Raw genomic sequence first — 17232 nt, 5'->3', positions numbered from 1 at the left:
AGAGATGGGAATGGTTGATGTCACTATAGCAACGAGAGTTGCAGGCGATCCATTTGCTCTGAATACCGGTTCCATGACATTTTTTGACATTGACAATTTGTTCCTGCGACATTGCTCCAGTGAAACATCTAAACGCTATTGATTAAAGCCAGACATTCTACCCACCATCATAACCCTAACCCTAATCCTAATCCTCACATCAAACTAAACCTAAAACACTATCACAACCCTAATCTTAACAATAAGTCACTAGAGAAAAGAAGACCAGGGCAATTGTCGAAGGACAAAACGTCATGTAACTCTAAATACCAAGCGTATAGGAAAGACATCCTTATGTAACTCCCACAATAATTTTACTATAGACCTACCGCTCTACACTATCCAACCCTTTCTGTTAGCATACGCAGATGCGCGTACTCATACGGTGTCATACACATTTTGGGAAGTGATGGGGCATTAGTGGGGGGGGGGGGGAGGGGGCGTAAGCACCTCATCAGTCCTCTTTTATACCAGTAGATCTCATGTCTCATGTCACTGGTGTGTGTTTGTGTGTGTGTGTCTGTTAATGGCGCTGCAGGTTGGAAGGAAACTGAGACTGGTAGTGGACAACCATGGCCCCATCTCGGGACAAGAGACTGGTCATCATTGACACCGACGGCGGCACCGACGACTGTAACGGCATCCTGATCGCCGCGGCCGATCCCGGCACCGAGATTCTGGCCATCACGTGCGTCGTCGGGAACGTTGAGGTCGACCAAGTCTGTCGTAACGTGGAGAGAACGGTCCGTCTGTCCGACAAACTTTGTGTAAGCTATTTTCGTTCGTAATGCTGACTTCCATATTGGTAGGGATGGTATATAGTATTGGTTGAGTCGATGATCCAGCTTTTAATTCTTTGCTAGATAGTTACAAACCACTCCATGGTATGTTAAAGACTGCACAATTCTAAGAGGAATTTAAAGTTTATTTGATGAAAATCGGTTTTGAAATGACTGAGATATCCAAAAATAAAGTAAAACGAAGCGATCCTAATAAAAGATGGGTTCCATCTTTTTTAGGATTGCTTTATTTTAGATATCTCAACCATTTCAAAACCAATTTCCATCCACTAAACTTTGAATTCCTCTTAGAACTGGTAGAAAATGCTCTTTCATACTTTACGAGAGGTTTTTAATTATCTCAATCAACCATCATCGAAAAACATTGGAAACCTGGAGCCCTAGCTCAATTGAAATTGTACCACCCCTTTAGGCTGCGTTCACATAGAAGTATACTATTCGGGTATTCGGGCTCGTTTTTTAGAGGGCACGCGAATAGCTTGAATCGAACGATAGGATTTCCTCACACCGGTTCACATAGGAGGTCACTATTCGAAAGTACCGAATAGCTGCGAAAAGTATAGCAAAGTGGGAATCGAACTTGTTCGATTTTCTTGCAGCGTATACCGTCTCTCGTTTATGAAATAATGACAATTTTGGTCTGGATTTGCCCTTTAGCAAAAATAAGCATGTAGACTGACATTCTGATGCAGTTTAGAAATTGTTAATAAGATTTGCTAGGATGTAGGAGGAAGAAATCCTCACTGCATGGGACGGTGAGTTGACGGTGCGGGTGATGGTGTATTCGGGGTCCGAATAGCGAATACCGAATAGCGAATACCGAATACCGAATACTTCTATGTGAACGCAGCCTTAACGTCGACATGGAGATCAGTAATCATGTTGCTGTTAGTGTTAATGTTAATGTATGTGTTAGAGTTTTTGTTTTTGCTGTTGGTGTCGATGCTGACGCTGATTTTGATGTTGACGCTGAAGCTAACACGGTACTGATGCTGGTGTTCGTGTTGGTGTGGATGTCAATGTTTATATCAATGTTTATTGCAATAATGAAAGTATAGGATACAATTAATTTAAGATGCACCAAACAAATACACCACATGACCCTAGAATAGACTCCAGCACAATCTCTTGTCGGAGGTATCTGATGTTTATAACATCACCAGTGCTGAATTATTTACTAATATTGATTTTGCATTCTACGTCTACCCAGTGATATACAAATAGATACCAGTACTCCAAAAACATAGAAATGCAAACTTTTCACATAATTAATATATTATAAATAGATGAATAGATAAATGAATTAATAAATAAATTAATTAATTAATTAATCAATTAATTAATCAATTAATCAATAACCAGGGCATAGATTCATTGAATACTGTTCATTCCTATACAGCGAAAGTGATTTATCAGTACAACACGGAAGGCCGGAAGGAAAACGATACAGAAAGCTTGCACTTTATATGAGTTCATTCATTCCGTCGGGAAGAGGGGGGGGGGGGGGGGGGGGGGAACGGGAAGAAATACATTAGTTTAGGTTGCAGTGCACCCCATTCGTACAGTACGAGAGAAATTTCGTATTGATTAACTTCCGAGAGAGACAAAAGACCCAAAGTAAATATTGGCGACAACGACAAAGAAAGCAATTTATTTGTACAACATTTATTATAGCCAGTCATGCAAGGACGGTGCATGTTCATAACACTGATTTCGTTGTATTTTTTTTAGTTACACACACACACACACACACACACACACACACACACACACATACACACACACACGTTCTCTCTCTCTCTCTCTCTCTAGTCAGAAATGAACAGGTAGTGCCTATAAAAGAATTGGGAAAGCGATAGTAGTCACGGTATACTGTAGTACCACCAGTAGTAATAGTAGTAGTGGTATTATAGTAGCAGCAGCAGGAGTGGCTGTGGTGTTAGTAGTAGTACAGTAGTTATAAAGTCGCAGTAGTAGTAGTAGTAGTAGTCGTTGTCGTAGTATCAGTGGTATAGTGGTAGTATAATTGTAGTATTATTATTATTAGTAGTAGTAGTATAGTCGTCGTCGTAGTAGTAGTAGTAGTAGTATAGTGGTAGTATAATTGTAGTAGTAGTAGTAGTAGTAGTAGTAGTAGTAGTAGTAGTAGTAGAAGTAGTAACAATAGCACTAGCAACAGCTCAGCAGTAGTAGTACAACCACTACGATACTATATACAATCCCATCATTGCACTCAACGTGCAGCTACAGTATAATGTGCTGCTGTATTCTTGGTGGAAGAAGAGGTGGTGATAATGTTGATGCTATTACTGATACGTGGATGACAGCATCCTGTGTCGATATCAGTAATTGTGTCGCCTAGTGTTGCGGTTCTCGATCACTATTGGCGCTGTCACCATCAAGAACTTGTCACATTATCAGTAACATGACTTGATTGCCATAACTTTCGTACTGCTCGTGAACTTAATGCGATGTTGTCATGCACTTATGTTTATGATGATATAAAAAAAAATGGATATATGATCTGTTATCACAGAAAGCTAAGTGTCCTATCTACAAGGGAGCAGCCGAAAATTTAGCAGGGTTTCCCATACCACGCTTCAACGTGCATGGCTCGGATGGCCTCGGGGGACAAGGGTCCACGGAGTCCACCGACAGCCCGGCCACAGGCTCACAACACCAGGGTCTGGTCCAGAGCGAACCTGCGTGCATGGCCCTGGTCCGCATCGTAAACGAGCACCCAGACCGGATCAGTGTTGTCGCCATCGGTCCGCTAACCAATCTCGCCTTGGCGCTCCGGATCGACCCTACCTTCTCGTCCAAGATAAAAGACTTGGTCATCATGGGCGGCGATTCAGAAGGTACGCAAGGATGCAGTATTTTTCACGTTTGATCACACACAAAAAAGAAGAATTTAAGAATCTTATCACGACACAACTCATTAAAATTTTTTCTATATTTGGCAAGCAATTATCTTCCCGAGGAAATCAATATCGACAACACAATCCCCAATACTCCTTCTCGTCACCTTCAACATCAGCTAATGAAGTGGAATAAAGACAGATCCTTTGGCACTCCGTGTGCATCTCCTGTTAACTTTGCTTCCTGGAAGGAGGTATCATGAAGGTGTATATAGATAGCATCATTACGATGCGCACTAAATTCCCTCTTTGTGCAGATATTCGGTTTACAGAGGAGCCGTGCGCATCTCAATCAATTATGAATGTGCTCAGGAGCGACCAAGAATGAACCCTGTTCATGCCACTGATGATTATCATTGCAAGCGATTTCAGTGACGTTTATTTGTGACATCGTGCTCCTGAGGGGGTATCATCATAGATGGACGAGAATATGTTACTTGTGATAAAGATCAGACATAGCAAAGATTGGCAGGACAAGGATGGGCCTATCATGCCTATGGCGGTGTGGAGCTAAATTTATGAACTTTCTTTTTTGAAAGAAATCTAATGGCTGGTCATACGTATACTCAAAAGGTAATAGTAATTATGAAAGTGATCCATCTGTTGCAAGTTCTACAGGCAGTTAGTTAATTGGCGCTCTTGTCTTTCTTATGTTTAATGATTTTTTTTTTCTTTTTTTCCTTGAGTTTCCATTTGCTTATGCGCGTTTCCTCTTTGCTTTATCTGTTTTCTCCGCAGGCCGTGGAAACATTACCCCGTGTGCCGAGTTTAACTTTTGCGCTGACCCGGAAGCCTCCCGTGTCGTCCTGCGAGAGTTCGTGTGTCCGAAGACCCTCGTTTCGTGGGAGCTAACTATGAAGTACGCTTTGGAGATGGTAGGTTTCTGTGAACCATCTGAGGTAAAACACATTAAGATGATAATTGGCAGTTTGCATGACAGACAGGCTGACGGTTGTAGTTAAGAGACTCTAACATACAGTGCGCAATTGAAAATACTTTTCGACCCCTCTCCCTCACTTCTACATAGCTTCAATAGCTTTAACTCTTTCACCTAAGAACTCCCGAAGACTTATACACGAACCTTCTACGGTCCTGCGGGCAGTTAGTTAACTCTAGCTGTGCTTTAGGGAACTGGTTGTACGATGGGGGTCATCCTACGAGGCCGACACCCACGAGTCATATAACCCACGAGTTCGACATTTTAAAAGGTTCATGAGTCATACAACCCATGAGTTCGACACTAATAAAAACAGCCCACGAATTCGACATTGCAACACGGGTCTCGTGGGCCTCGTTTGCTTAGTGTCGAACCCATTGGCTGTATGATTCGTAGTTTGTATGAACTCTGGAAAATTACAATACCTCGTCGGCAAACCAAGGCTGCAGACTTTATACATTGTACCTCTTCGTTCTTTGCCGTCCCACGTGTTACAGAACGGGTTTCCCCTCGAAATGGAAAATTGACGTTAAGTCTGCATCTCTCGTTAATGCTATGAAATATGACAGTCATCTCATAATCCAGAAGTGTTTAGTGACGCCTAGATTTATGTCTGAAAGGATAACCGAGGACAATGCTCTTCGAGTTGAAACTGTTTTGACAAGGTTAGTCATGCTGTGGACAGCAAGAGAAGCGGATTTAATATTTCTCTGCCTATTCTGTCTCGAGTAAGGGAACTGTTTGTTTGCTTTCAGTGAAAAACAAAGTGCTTCTGTCCATTCTTCTTTACTGTTATGACACCCTCGACATAGTTATAAATGATATACCATAAAATTTGCTTCACAGAATACAGCGTCGTAGATCCTTGTCTATTACAACATAGCTGCGCAACGTTGTCACAGTTAAATGAGTGCCGTTTTTATTGTATCATTTCATATTTCTTTAAGAAAAGTTAATCTAGTCACGTCGTGGTAACATTAATGGGAAAATGTTTCTTCATCTTAATCTCAAGCTCATTGAAAATTACATCTTCGACAAAATGTGATATTCGTTATTGTGCATTGCACGTGTCACCCCATTATACAGGACTGGATGTGCGATAACTTGTTTGTGACTGACACCAGGGTTGGGCAATTCCTTCGAGACACACATGAATTCATCATTGCCGTATGTAAAGAGGTACCATACATTCACCATGCATAATTAACATTATAATTCACAAGACAACGTAAAAAAAAAACTCCTTAAATCTGCCGACAACTAACGGGAACCTGCGGGTGCGTTCTTTACAAAGACTATGTGGATTTCAAAATCTCGCAGCTAGCTGATTAGATACATAATTATAAATACAACTGGGTAACGTTGAATCAGGCGTTAGTATAGGTGCAGGAAAGCCGTTAAACTGGTGCATTATACAACTCATTGACATTTTCCCCGGGAACCTGGTGATAACAAGCTATTAAGTGATTCACCTGATCCGAATTGCCCTTAGATACATTTCGATACTTAATCCATCTGCAATCGAATAGTAGTATCTAAATGGAGGAATCTATCGAGACAAACTTTCTTGTTGCCAGGTATTTTATCCACATATTATGATCCTTTAAATGGGGGTGAGTTGTTCCTGAGGTTGACAATCATTACAAGCGGTACATTGTTGGATACCGCAAAGGCCGCATTTTAAACGATACATAACGCGGAATGATAGTCAGAAAATGGGGATCGAGTCCCCTTCGTTTCTTCTCTTTCCGATTTCCCGGTATCTGTTTTGTTTGTTTGTTTGTTTGTTTGTTTGTTTTTGTTTGTTTGTTTGTTTTTGTTTGTTTGTTTGTTTGTTTGTTTTTGTTTGTTTGTTTGTTTGTTTGTTTTTTAGCAACCTGATAAAACAACAGGTGGACTGCAAGACAAGTTTCCTCCATGCGACCAAATGGCAGTAGCAATCTGTGTCAATCCCAGTCTCGTCACCAAGGTGGAGGCGTGTCCTTGTACAGTGGAGGTAGGGGGCGGGTACAGCAGGGGCCACCTCGTCATCGACAGGGGAGGGATGGACCCCACCCTTGCTTCAGTCACGCCCACCAGGATTGTCACCGAAATTGACTTCGAGGAATTCAAGAAGATGTGCATAAACTGTGTTCGATGATGATGGTCGCTTGAACTCGTTCGCCTGGTTTTGATTACTCGTTGCGTCTTCCAAGGATTTTCCGAGTTTCATCTTTAAAAGCATAATTATACTTATAAAATTGGGAATATTAACCAATCATTGACAGTCAGTGTCAATCAATATTACCGTATATAATGATATCAACCTTGAAGAGTTCAAGAAGATACGCGTGAATGTGCCGATGGAAGAATGGACTTGTAGCATTTCATGCGCCTTTAAGTGCACGACATGCAGAGCCAACTCCGACATCAAGAAAATCAGAATTACGCATGGAAAAGAGGCATTTAGAAATATGCTGTACATGAGCTCAAAGCGACGATATGCTGTAGTTATACGATAGAGCATACACCAGCACCAGTGCAGTTGCGTAGTGTTATATTGTGCACAAAGCATGGAAGAGCTCAGTATACGTATTCACCAATATTGCTGGCCAGTATATAGTAGTATAGTAAATAAACATATTAAACTGTAGAGCATTAACACATGTGAGAATTCACAGTACTAGTATATGAGTGCGTGATTGTGCACCGTAATATTGAGAACAATGACTATCGTTTGTGCCTTTCCAACATAATTAATATCACGTCAGTGATGTTTGTATGCGATTGTTATACGTATGTTTATGTGACTATACATACATGTTACACGGGTGTGTTTAAATGTTATAATACTTATGTTAATTTCTGCTGTACACCTCATAGCGGGTTTTCATATAAATATAATGTCAATAATAAATGTGGTTGTACGGAATGCTGCTCTCAAATAAATGAAAAAACAAACAAACAACAATCTGTCCCTTGGGGAGACGTTGAGGCAGGAACAATATTGCTGAACGATATCCGAGTATGCATAAAGTTATCATGTAACTCAGTTCATATTGTTTGGTTTTTTTTCTCCATCAGAGCTTGTAAAGCGCGATCCGATTCGCTTGCTTCTTTATGAAAAAAACACATTGAACTATGGAATCATGCATGCATTGCTAAGTTTAGCAATCTTCGGGCAAGCTTTCCAATATTGTCATACACTGGCACACAATGACACGATTAGATATGAGTGTAAGTAAACATAGTATATTGTGGCAACAGGCAAAATTACTTCTCAAATTTCCTATAAATTCGCTATTGATGAAAGAACTCAGTGAGCACATGGTGAGAAATAAAAATATTCAATTTGCTTGTTCACGTGATGTGTTAAGTGTTTAACCAGTCTAATGATGTGTATGGTGTAAATGCAAATTTTTGCATAGTTATGGTTAAGCTATATGCACTGAAATTGGTTACACGCCACGATTGTCTGTGCTATAACGTGAGCGCTTTGAGCTGCCTCAGCGTATAATAGCAGAATAATATGGATGAGGGTATATGCCGGGTGTAGTGTGGTTTCAGTCATCATGGAAAAAAAAAAAAGGAAATTGCGTGTACCACGAACGGGAGATAAAAGACATTAACATTGTGACACGAGACGTATTAACTCCTCCCCTCCTTAAAACCTTCCCACCCCCGTAAAACACTAACAAGTGACGATTTCGAATAAGCCTATAAATATACGAAGGAGTAAACCTGTGATGAACTTGGAGCAAATCTCCCCCCTCCCCTTATAGAGTGGGACATAGACGAAGTCGGAGATATTCAATATGTTCACTGAAGGTGAAATTATAGGCCTGTGAAAGAGCGGAGACAATCAATGACAAAAAATATGATATTAATAGTAATAATGATAGTAATAGTAATAATAATAGTAATAATAATAGTAATGATAATGGTAATGGTAATATTATTATAGCATATAATAGTTATAGTCATAGTCATGGTAATATTACTAGTAATAGTAATAATAATAATATTAGAAATAGTAATAGCAGAACAGTACACAGTAGGCCTAATAGCAAAAATGTTACTAATATTGATAGTGAATAATCATGAAAATAATGGATTTTAGGGACCTGCAAAAGATACGATAACCACTATATACTTTCAATTTTGGCCGTGTTGCTTATTTTCTCGAATCATAACATCATCAGCGAGTACATTATGACCGGAGAGTAATACATCTTTAACTTTAATCTGTTCATATAGGACCCATAAAAGACCTGCACTATCGAAGTAATTACTATCATTCGATTCCTTGTTATCCCATCTCATGCACTAATCAAACGTCTGTCGGATAACTTTATTAGGTGTTTGGTTGGATTAAATTTCAGGCTTTTTTTTGCGCTCTGTATAGCCCCTAAATAAATTAAGATAAGAGATCGCTATAGGACTTTGATCTTCCGTATATACAGTCCATTCGTCGGAGTTCCACGGAATTGTGAGCAAAAATGATAATGATTTTAATAATTATCAATCAATAATGATAATTTTCTCGAATTATACTTTGGGACCAATAAAAGGCCTGTACCGTCGGCATGATTATCATTATCCGATCCCTTTTTGTTGTATAGCATCTTGTGTACTAATCAATGTGTGAGATAACTTCATTAGGTATTCTGTTTCAGGCGTATTTGCCTTGTGCGCTATGAAGCTCCTATCTCTAATGAGAGATAGCAGATTGCTATTATAGGACTTCGATCTTTCGTTCAACATAGTCAACACTCACCAGAGTTCCAAGCAGTTGCGCACAAAAAGCAAGGCCCTTTTTCCGCCCATATAAACCAGGTGTCTTACAACAATCAACCGTTTTGTGAGAGTTTTAAACAAAGTTAAGCGGATTAACAACATTTGCTGACCTTTCTCAAATGGGCAGTAGGTAGGTATAATAATAGATTATAATATGAATTAGTTGCGGTCTCTCATTTTTCTTATAATGTTTCGAGAATATTGTAGAGTTATGTGCAATGATAATTACCATTATGTCACCTGGATGCACGTTAAAGGTCCTGTTTACCTTTGAGAGCAGTGATTTAAAAAATTATTATTCAAGATATCACATTTGATGCATATGACAATGTAGGTCAGTAAATGTATCACAAAACATCCTGCCATATACAATTTTTGCAACAAACCCTAAAATATAATAGGAGATATCATGAATTTTTCTCATTAAACCATATCTGTAGACGGCTTAGTCTGGAAACATTTTTCTATTGTAACTATTGTTCACATTTTGTATATTTAACAATCCTTAGCGTTGATTATACTGGTTAAAATTTATACATTGTTTTTTTCTACCCCTAACTCACATGTTAGAACTATTTTGAAGCACTAATGCTGGATTTTTGTTTCATCCGCAAATGGTGAATTATGCCTTTAATTAACTTCCTTAAGTTCCCCCGGTCATTAATGCGAATCCAGCACATGTACAAAAATATTTTGATAGTAACACACTCTGAAAAAAAATTAACGATAATAAGACAAGCATTAATGATAAATTCATGATGTACTATAGCTTCTAAAGGTGTTAGCTCTTTACCTATCGAGGAGTATCATGATTTATTCAAGTATAGTTGGTTAATAAGATATGAATATTTTTTACGTCATTGTAAAAGCACTCTATCTATAGTTCATTCAGATGGCATTTCTATTTAACATGGCTAGGAAGTGATAATTTATCCGAAATGAAGCTTTGTGAGATGTTCATTATATGTTATCTTGCTTCAAATAATACGTTCTACCATAATCCCGATAACGTCACGATTTTTGTAGACTTTCCGTCTAGAGAGGGAGCAATCCATGCAAAGAATCAACCTGTAGGCCTACTTTTGAACGATAGAGTTCGACTTTCCTCGGACGATCTGTTTTTGTTTTGTTTTGTTTGTTTGTTTGTTTGTTTTTTTTTAATTTTGATCAAAAGATGGGATTTTCGCCATCCCTGCTCAAGATAAGCGATACATAATACGAAGACACGGGGATTATATTGCGTAAAGATTGATGAAAATAAAATGAATATCACAGTTACTCGACAAGATATTTCCGGACACTAGTCTGTAATATAAATACGGATGCTTGATGCTATAAACATATTACCAATTCGGTTTAATTTGCGAGAATTATTTGGAAAAGCTATAAAACTGGCTTTACAGAAGGGTAGGTGGTTTCAAAAACTTTCACAACAATACAACTCTGATTAATACTTTGGCACATGTTTCTGGATGGGATTGACTTTTGTCTTATATTTATGAGGAAATTCCATTTCATTTAATGAATAAACGAGCAAAATGATATATCAGACATTATGTTCAGTTCAGTTTTGAATCTTTAGATTGCTCGGAAAGATGGTGACATCAAACGCCGAGATCAAATTAAGTACAGAGAATTTTTATTCACCTGTGTACTTGTGTGTGTGTCCGTGTGAGCGCACATCCCGAGGGAAAAAAAAAAAAAAAAAAACAGACATTTTTTTGAATGATTGAAAACTTAATTTCCAAAAGGTGCTAAATCCATTTTCATAAAAGATTACTTTTTTATACAAACTTATATAGCCCATACAATAAACTCTTCAAAGTATTAAAAATCTTGTGAGAAAATGGCCCAAATCAGGTGATGACAAATGAATTTTCTTCCCAAGGTGTTACATCCAGTGGGATCCAGTCAGAATTTACTCAGAAACTAGAGTGCATACCGGATTGCACTTTGACACTTGACAACGACAAATTGCCTAGCTTTCCTGATGACCCATAAATAGTATGTGATTATTAGCTATGGGATATTTTATTTCTGATGATGAATGCATAAAGCAAACTATCTGTGTCGGAGAGAACAGGAGGAGAATGAATAGAGATAAATAATCCCAGGAAAAATTAACGAAGTCACAAAACTAGTCGCTGAAACAACATTTACATGTTGTACATCACCGTGCCAATTGTTTGTTTTCTCAAAAGGTGCTTAATCTGTAAAATCCCTAAGAATATTACTTAAAAAAAAAACAATGAAGACACATTTTTTTTTTTCTTTGAGGCACATAAATATTATGATCTATGGGGATCTCCTATGGGACATAAAGTCTTTGCATGAAAACGCAGAAAAGCTTGTGAAATATAAATCCAGGTTTTCTCTTCACGACCAAAAATGGGGTTTAGCACCTTTTGGGAATGAACTGAGCCTTTAATCATTATTATAGCGATGCAGTTGGAACTCCGGCTCTCGAATTGTAGTCCGGAGATCAGGCACAAGTTGCAGCCGGTGGTAGCCAAAGAGGTTCGGAACCTCTTTGGTGGGAGCACAACGAGTTCGCATTCCGCACCGCACTATGTCACCTGACCTTTAACACGCCTTCTTCACGTCACATGACCTCTGTTGTAGCCACGCTAGCCAAAGACTGCAGTGCTAAACGAAAGCTCTGCTTCGCCTCGCACGGCGCTCGGCGCCGCGGCGTGAAGAGCCCGCATCACACCTCGGCGGCCGGTCTCTCGTCATTGGGCGTGCGACACACGTGCCAGCAGCTGGCTAGCGAACGTTTAGAACTTAAAAGCGTTTGATTTTCTTACGTGATCGAGGTTTTGGTAGACTCCTCTAGTAGTGAAAACACAATTTTCGAAATTTTACTGGTTTTCTCGAGCACAGGTCAGCTTTCTTGGCCTGTTTTAATTTGTTGTTTCCTTTATTTTCTCGCTCTAAACGACACGAACTGAGATACCCAATGGCAGAAGTAATCGACATACAGCACAGCTCTTCAAGCGGGGACGGCTCCAAATTCCAGGCCTTTTGTTCCGCCGCGCTGTCGGCGACGCTGGAGTATGATACCCCGAAGATAGTTCACATCAAGAGTAAAAAAGTTGGGCTCATCAACAGAATCCTGCAACTTGCCATCATTGGCTATATCATCGGGTAAGAAGTATAAAGAAGACCTAGTCAGAGTCTATAACTGTAGTAATTAATATTCTGTAAAGTAATTTTGGTTTATGTCACAGTTGGTTGTTGATTGATGCAGAATCTCGAAACGCTGCTCATTGATTCGCATTATTAAACTGCGATGAGCATGATGAGTATTGATGAGTGGCAGTAGTGCCATATTCATCTCACATTCTCAGTTCCAAATCTCTAACTCTGAATTATGTTTACAAAATGGCTGGCCATGTCTCTGGTACAGGGAACAGGAAATTCACTATTTAATGGGAATATAAGAATGAGAATAGAAGAATCATATGTCTTAGAATAGCATAGCTCATAGAAGAACTTTGAACCTCAAAGTTGTGACCAAAATGTAATGATAATATTAAACAAGCTGAGACTCATGAATAATTTCATTTGCAGTTGAGCCAGTTCTTAGGCTTCTACACTGTCTAAATTTACATGGCGTGGCCAAAATGTTGATACATAGATTTTATAGTTTATAAATGAATAAGATTATCTATGAATAAACTTCATCCAAAATATGTGACATACAAGCAGTATAAACATGCTTGTAGGCCTATGTACCTCAAAGCATTTTTGGTGGTCCATCAGGCATCAGGACATCACCAGGCTTTCAGTTGTTGTCCAAAATATCAAAAATCAGAACTTTAAATAGTAACATGTCTAATATCAAAGAGGCATTCCTAAATATTGCCTGCTCTAAAAACCTAGTTTATAGCCTGTATGTCCATTGTATGTGGATTTTTACGCTGAGCCCAGCCCGAATGCGAAGCATTCAGGCTGGAGTACAACTTTACAATGGAGCGCCTGGGTGTTAGATTTCTGTATTATACTGATAGATTACATTATGTACTTCCTCCATAGTATGCACAGTGGTCAGATGGATTACAGTCTTTATAAAGAATAGCTAGACAATCTGAATCGTAAACAAATCTAGTCATTAACCCAAATACACACCTCCCTTCCTGACCCAAATCACAAGCCCTCATTATTATGCCTACCAGTGCCTACCATTGTTTCTCTGTGGAGTCATAGTCCCAGTTCAATATTGTTACTGTGAAAGCTTGAAAAAAAAAAATTCCTTAACATTGCAGCTACAATGCCAAGTTTTTGGCATGACCCTTGAGCAAGAAATTGAGATAATTAATGCTAGGCAAACATATTTCAAAGGATTTTCCTCACCTGATGATAATAGGGCATGTTAGTGGAAGGTCAAAACGGATAATGGGCAGAATTTATAGCACTCGAGCAATCAAATATGACCCTTGCAATATAATGTAAAGAAGGACTAAACTCTGTACGGTGTCAAGGAATATGTGATGCTAGAAGGGCATAATATATGTTTTCCTTTTTTCAAAATAATATGGCCCACATTGAAAAATTATATTTGTCCATTGGTAGAACTTTGTTCATTTACATTAACAAATTGAAAGCCATTTCTCGTCTTACCCATTCTGCAATCTGTTTTATTATCAGTATTGCCTTTACGAATTAATTTTTTGTCATCGTTTTGTTTGGGTTGCAAATTGTTGGGTGCAATTGTAAATGTTATCTCATATCAAAAGGGTCTTAACTGTAACATACATGTAAACATTTTTTTTTGTTTTTTATTGTTTCCTGATTAGACTGCATGGATATGAACATCCCATGAAACGCTGTCAATGATAAGAAAGCTTTTATTTGTTGACAGAGTTAACATTTCCATGATGAGTCTTGACTGAAAAAAAAAAAAATGTATGGCTTGGTATACCCTTCTCTTTCTCAATAGGTGGGTTCTTGTGTACAAGAAGGGATACCAATCCACAGACGATGTGGTCAGTGCAGTCACCTGTAAACTGAAGGGCGTGGCATACACTAACATCACAGATGACCCCAATCTCAATGTCAAAGACACCACCCCATATAACAGGATATGGGATGTGTCAGACTACGTCATTCCACCACAGGTTAGTTCCTTTCCTTTTCAAGGCCCATGTGTGCAGTCTGTCTGTAGCACCACACATAGTCTTTGTTCAGGACCTATTTTGTTTTCCTTTAAGGTAGAAAGAGTGATCAATAGATTATGTTATTATGCCATATATTTCACGAGGTTTTTATTTATTCTATTTTCTTTTGCGAAATTATCAAATCTAATCTCGACGTGCATGCATACAGTCATTTCTCTGTGCATTACTGTATTCCACGATTGTTAATGTACTGTAAGTAACCAGCTAGGAAATTGTTGGGAAGTCCCAATTTGGAAAATAACTAGACAAGTTTACTGAATTTTTGGCATATACAGTAAACAAACAGAAAAATTGGGAAACCCACTAAAGTAATGTACATTCAAATTCATGAAATTCTTCCGTCGAGATGTTTTCATTGCAACTGATTGACAAATTGCCCCACATCGACGTAAATAAGCACTGAATTGATCAGTGTTTTAGTAGTAGCCATGATAAAAAAATCATGGGCGTACATACTCGAGCAGGATTCGAACCTACGACCTCCTGATCACCGGACAGGCGTCATCTCCACTAGACCACCGAGCTTTCGCCCGACAGCAAGTGTTGGTTCTAATCCTTATAGCATGCAGCGGGTACTGCTTTGTTATTCAAATTCATGAAATTCTTCCGTCGAGATGTTTTCATTGCAACTGATTGACAAATTGCCCCACATCGACGTAAATAAGCACTGAATTGATCAGTGTTTTAGTAGTAGCCATGATAAAAAATCATGGGCGTACATACTCGAGCAGGATTCGAACCTACGACCTCCTGATCACCGGACAGGCGTCATCTCCACTAGACCACCGAGCTTTCGCCCGACAGCAAGTGTTGGTTCTAATCCTTATAGCATGCAGCGGGTACTGCTTTGTTATTCAAATTCATGAAATTCTTCCGTCGAGATGTTTTCATTGCAACTGATTGACAAATTGCCCCACATCGACGTAAATAAGCACTGAATTGATCAGTGTTTTAGTAGTAGCCATGATAAAAAATCATGGGCGTACATACTCGAGCAGGATTCGAACCTACGACCTCCTGATCACCGGACAGGCGTCATCTCCACTAGACCACCGAGCTTTCGCCCGACAGCAAGTGTTGGTTCTAATCCTTATAGCATGCAGCGGGTACTGCTTTGTTATTCAAATTCATGAAATTCTTCCGTCGAGATGTTTTCATTGCAACTGATTGACAAATTGCCCCACATCGACGTAAATAAGCACTGAATTGATCAGTGTTTTAGTAGTAGCCATGATAAAAAATCATGGGCGTACATACTCGAGCAGGATTCGAACCTACGACCTCCTGATCACCGGACAGGCGTCATCTCCACTAGACCACCGAGCTTTCGCCCGACAGCAAGTGTTGGTTCTAATCCTTATAGCATGCAGCGGGTACTGCTTTGTTATTCAAATTCATGAAATTCTTCCGTCGAGATGTTTTCATTGCAACTGATTGACAAATTGCCCCACATCGACGTAAATAAGCACTGAATTGATCAGTGTTTTAGTAGTAGCCATGATAAAAAATCATGGGCGTACATACTCGAGCAGGATTCGAACCTACGACCTCCTGATCACCGGACAGGCGTCATCTCCACTAGACCACCGAGCTTTCGCCCGACAGCAAGTGTTGGTTCTAATCCTTATAGCATGCAGCGGGTACTGCTTTGTTATTCAAATTCATGAAATTCTTCCGTCGAGATGTTTTCATTGCAACTGATTGACAAATTGCCCCACATCGACGTAAATAAGCACTGAATTGATCAGTGTTTTAGTAGTAGCCATGATAAAAAATCATGGGCGTACATACTCGAGCAGGATTCGAACCTACGACCTCCTGATCACCGGACAGGCGTCATCTCCACTAGACCACCGAGCTTTCGCCCGACAGCAAGTGTTGGTTCTAATCCTTATAGCATGCAGCGGGTACTGCTTTGTTATTCAAATTCATGAAATTCTTCCGTCGAGATGTTTTCATTGCAACTGATTGACAAATTGCCCCACATCGACGTAAATAAGCACTGAATTGATCAGTGTTTTAGTAGTAGCCATGATAAAAAATCATGGGCGTACATACTCGAGCAGGATTCGAACCTACGACCTCCTGATCACCGGACAGGCGTCATCTCCACTAGACCACCGAGCTTTCGCCCGACAGCAAGTGTTGGTTCTAATCCTTATAGCATGCAGCGGGTACTGCTTTGTTATTCAAATTCATGAAATTCTTCCGTCGAGATGTTTTCATTGCAACTGATTGACAAATTGCCCCACATCGACGTAAATAAGCACTGAATTGATCAGTGTTTTAGTAGTAGCCATGATAAAAAATCATGGGCGTACATACTCGAGCAGGATTCGAACCTACGACCTCCTGATCACCGGACAGGCGTCATCTCCACTAGACCACCGAGCTTTCGCCCGACAGCAAGTGTTGGTTCTAATCCTTATAGCATGCAGCGGGTACTGCTTTGTTATTCAAATTCATGAAATTCTTCCGTCGAGATGTTTTCATTGCAACTGATTGACAAATTGCCCCACATCGACGTAAATAAGCACTGAATTGATCAGTGTTTTAGTAGTAGCCATGATAAAAAATCA

General features: G+C 39.4%; 2 protein-coding genes across 2 annotated transcripts in view; both read left to right on the top strand.

Moving 5' to 3' along the window:
* Positions 1–611: 611 nt before the first annotated feature.
* On the top strand, positions 612–12271 carry LOC140227479 (nucleoside hydrolase-like). The gene is made up of 6 exons (XM_072307882.1): positions 612–806; positions 3376–3700; positions 4499–4635; positions 5784–5876; positions 6571–6828; positions 11948–12271. Exons 1-6 carry the CDS (start codon positions 612–614, stop codon positions 12269–12271), a joined length of 1332 nt encoding a protein of 443 aa, XP_072163983.1.
* The window catches only part of LOC140227478 (P2X purinoceptor 4-like), a 26344-nt gene continuing 21360 nt past the window's right edge, over positions 12249–17232 (top strand). The window contains exons 1-2 of the mRNA XM_072307881.1: positions 12249–12620; positions 14416–14593. Of these exons, the coding sequence (XP_072163982.1) occupies positions 12433–12620; positions 14416–14593 (366 nt within the window). The 5' untranslated portion in view covers positions 12249–12432. The remainder of the gene's footprint in view (positions 12621–14415; positions 14594–17232) is intronic.

This window comes from Diadema setosum, chromosome 4 (assembly GCF_964275005.1).
Source record: "Diadema setosum chromosome 4, eeDiaSeto1, whole genome shotgun sequence".
Classification (NCBI taxonomy): domain Eukaryota; kingdom Metazoa; phylum Echinodermata; class Echinoidea; order Diadematoida; family Diadematidae; genus Diadema; species Diadema setosum.
The sequence above is the reverse complement of the archived record's forward strand: the minus strand, read 5'-3'. Positions and strand labels throughout refer to the sequence as shown.

Bases quoted from the DNA above. Each gene is read 5' to 3' on its own strand.
- LOC140227479 (XM_072307882.1), top strand. From the start codon at position 612: ATGGCCCCATCTCGGGACAAGAGACTGGTCATCATTGACACCGACGGC. The intron at 3,701-4,498 runs GTACGCAAGGAT...TTTTCTCCGCAG, and splicing joins CATGGGCGGCGATTCAGAAG to GCCGTGGAAACATTACCCCG. The intron at 6,829-11,947 runs GTTCGATGATGA...CTCGAATTGTAG, and splicing joins AGAAGATGTGCATAAACTGT to TCCGGAGATCAGGCACAAGT.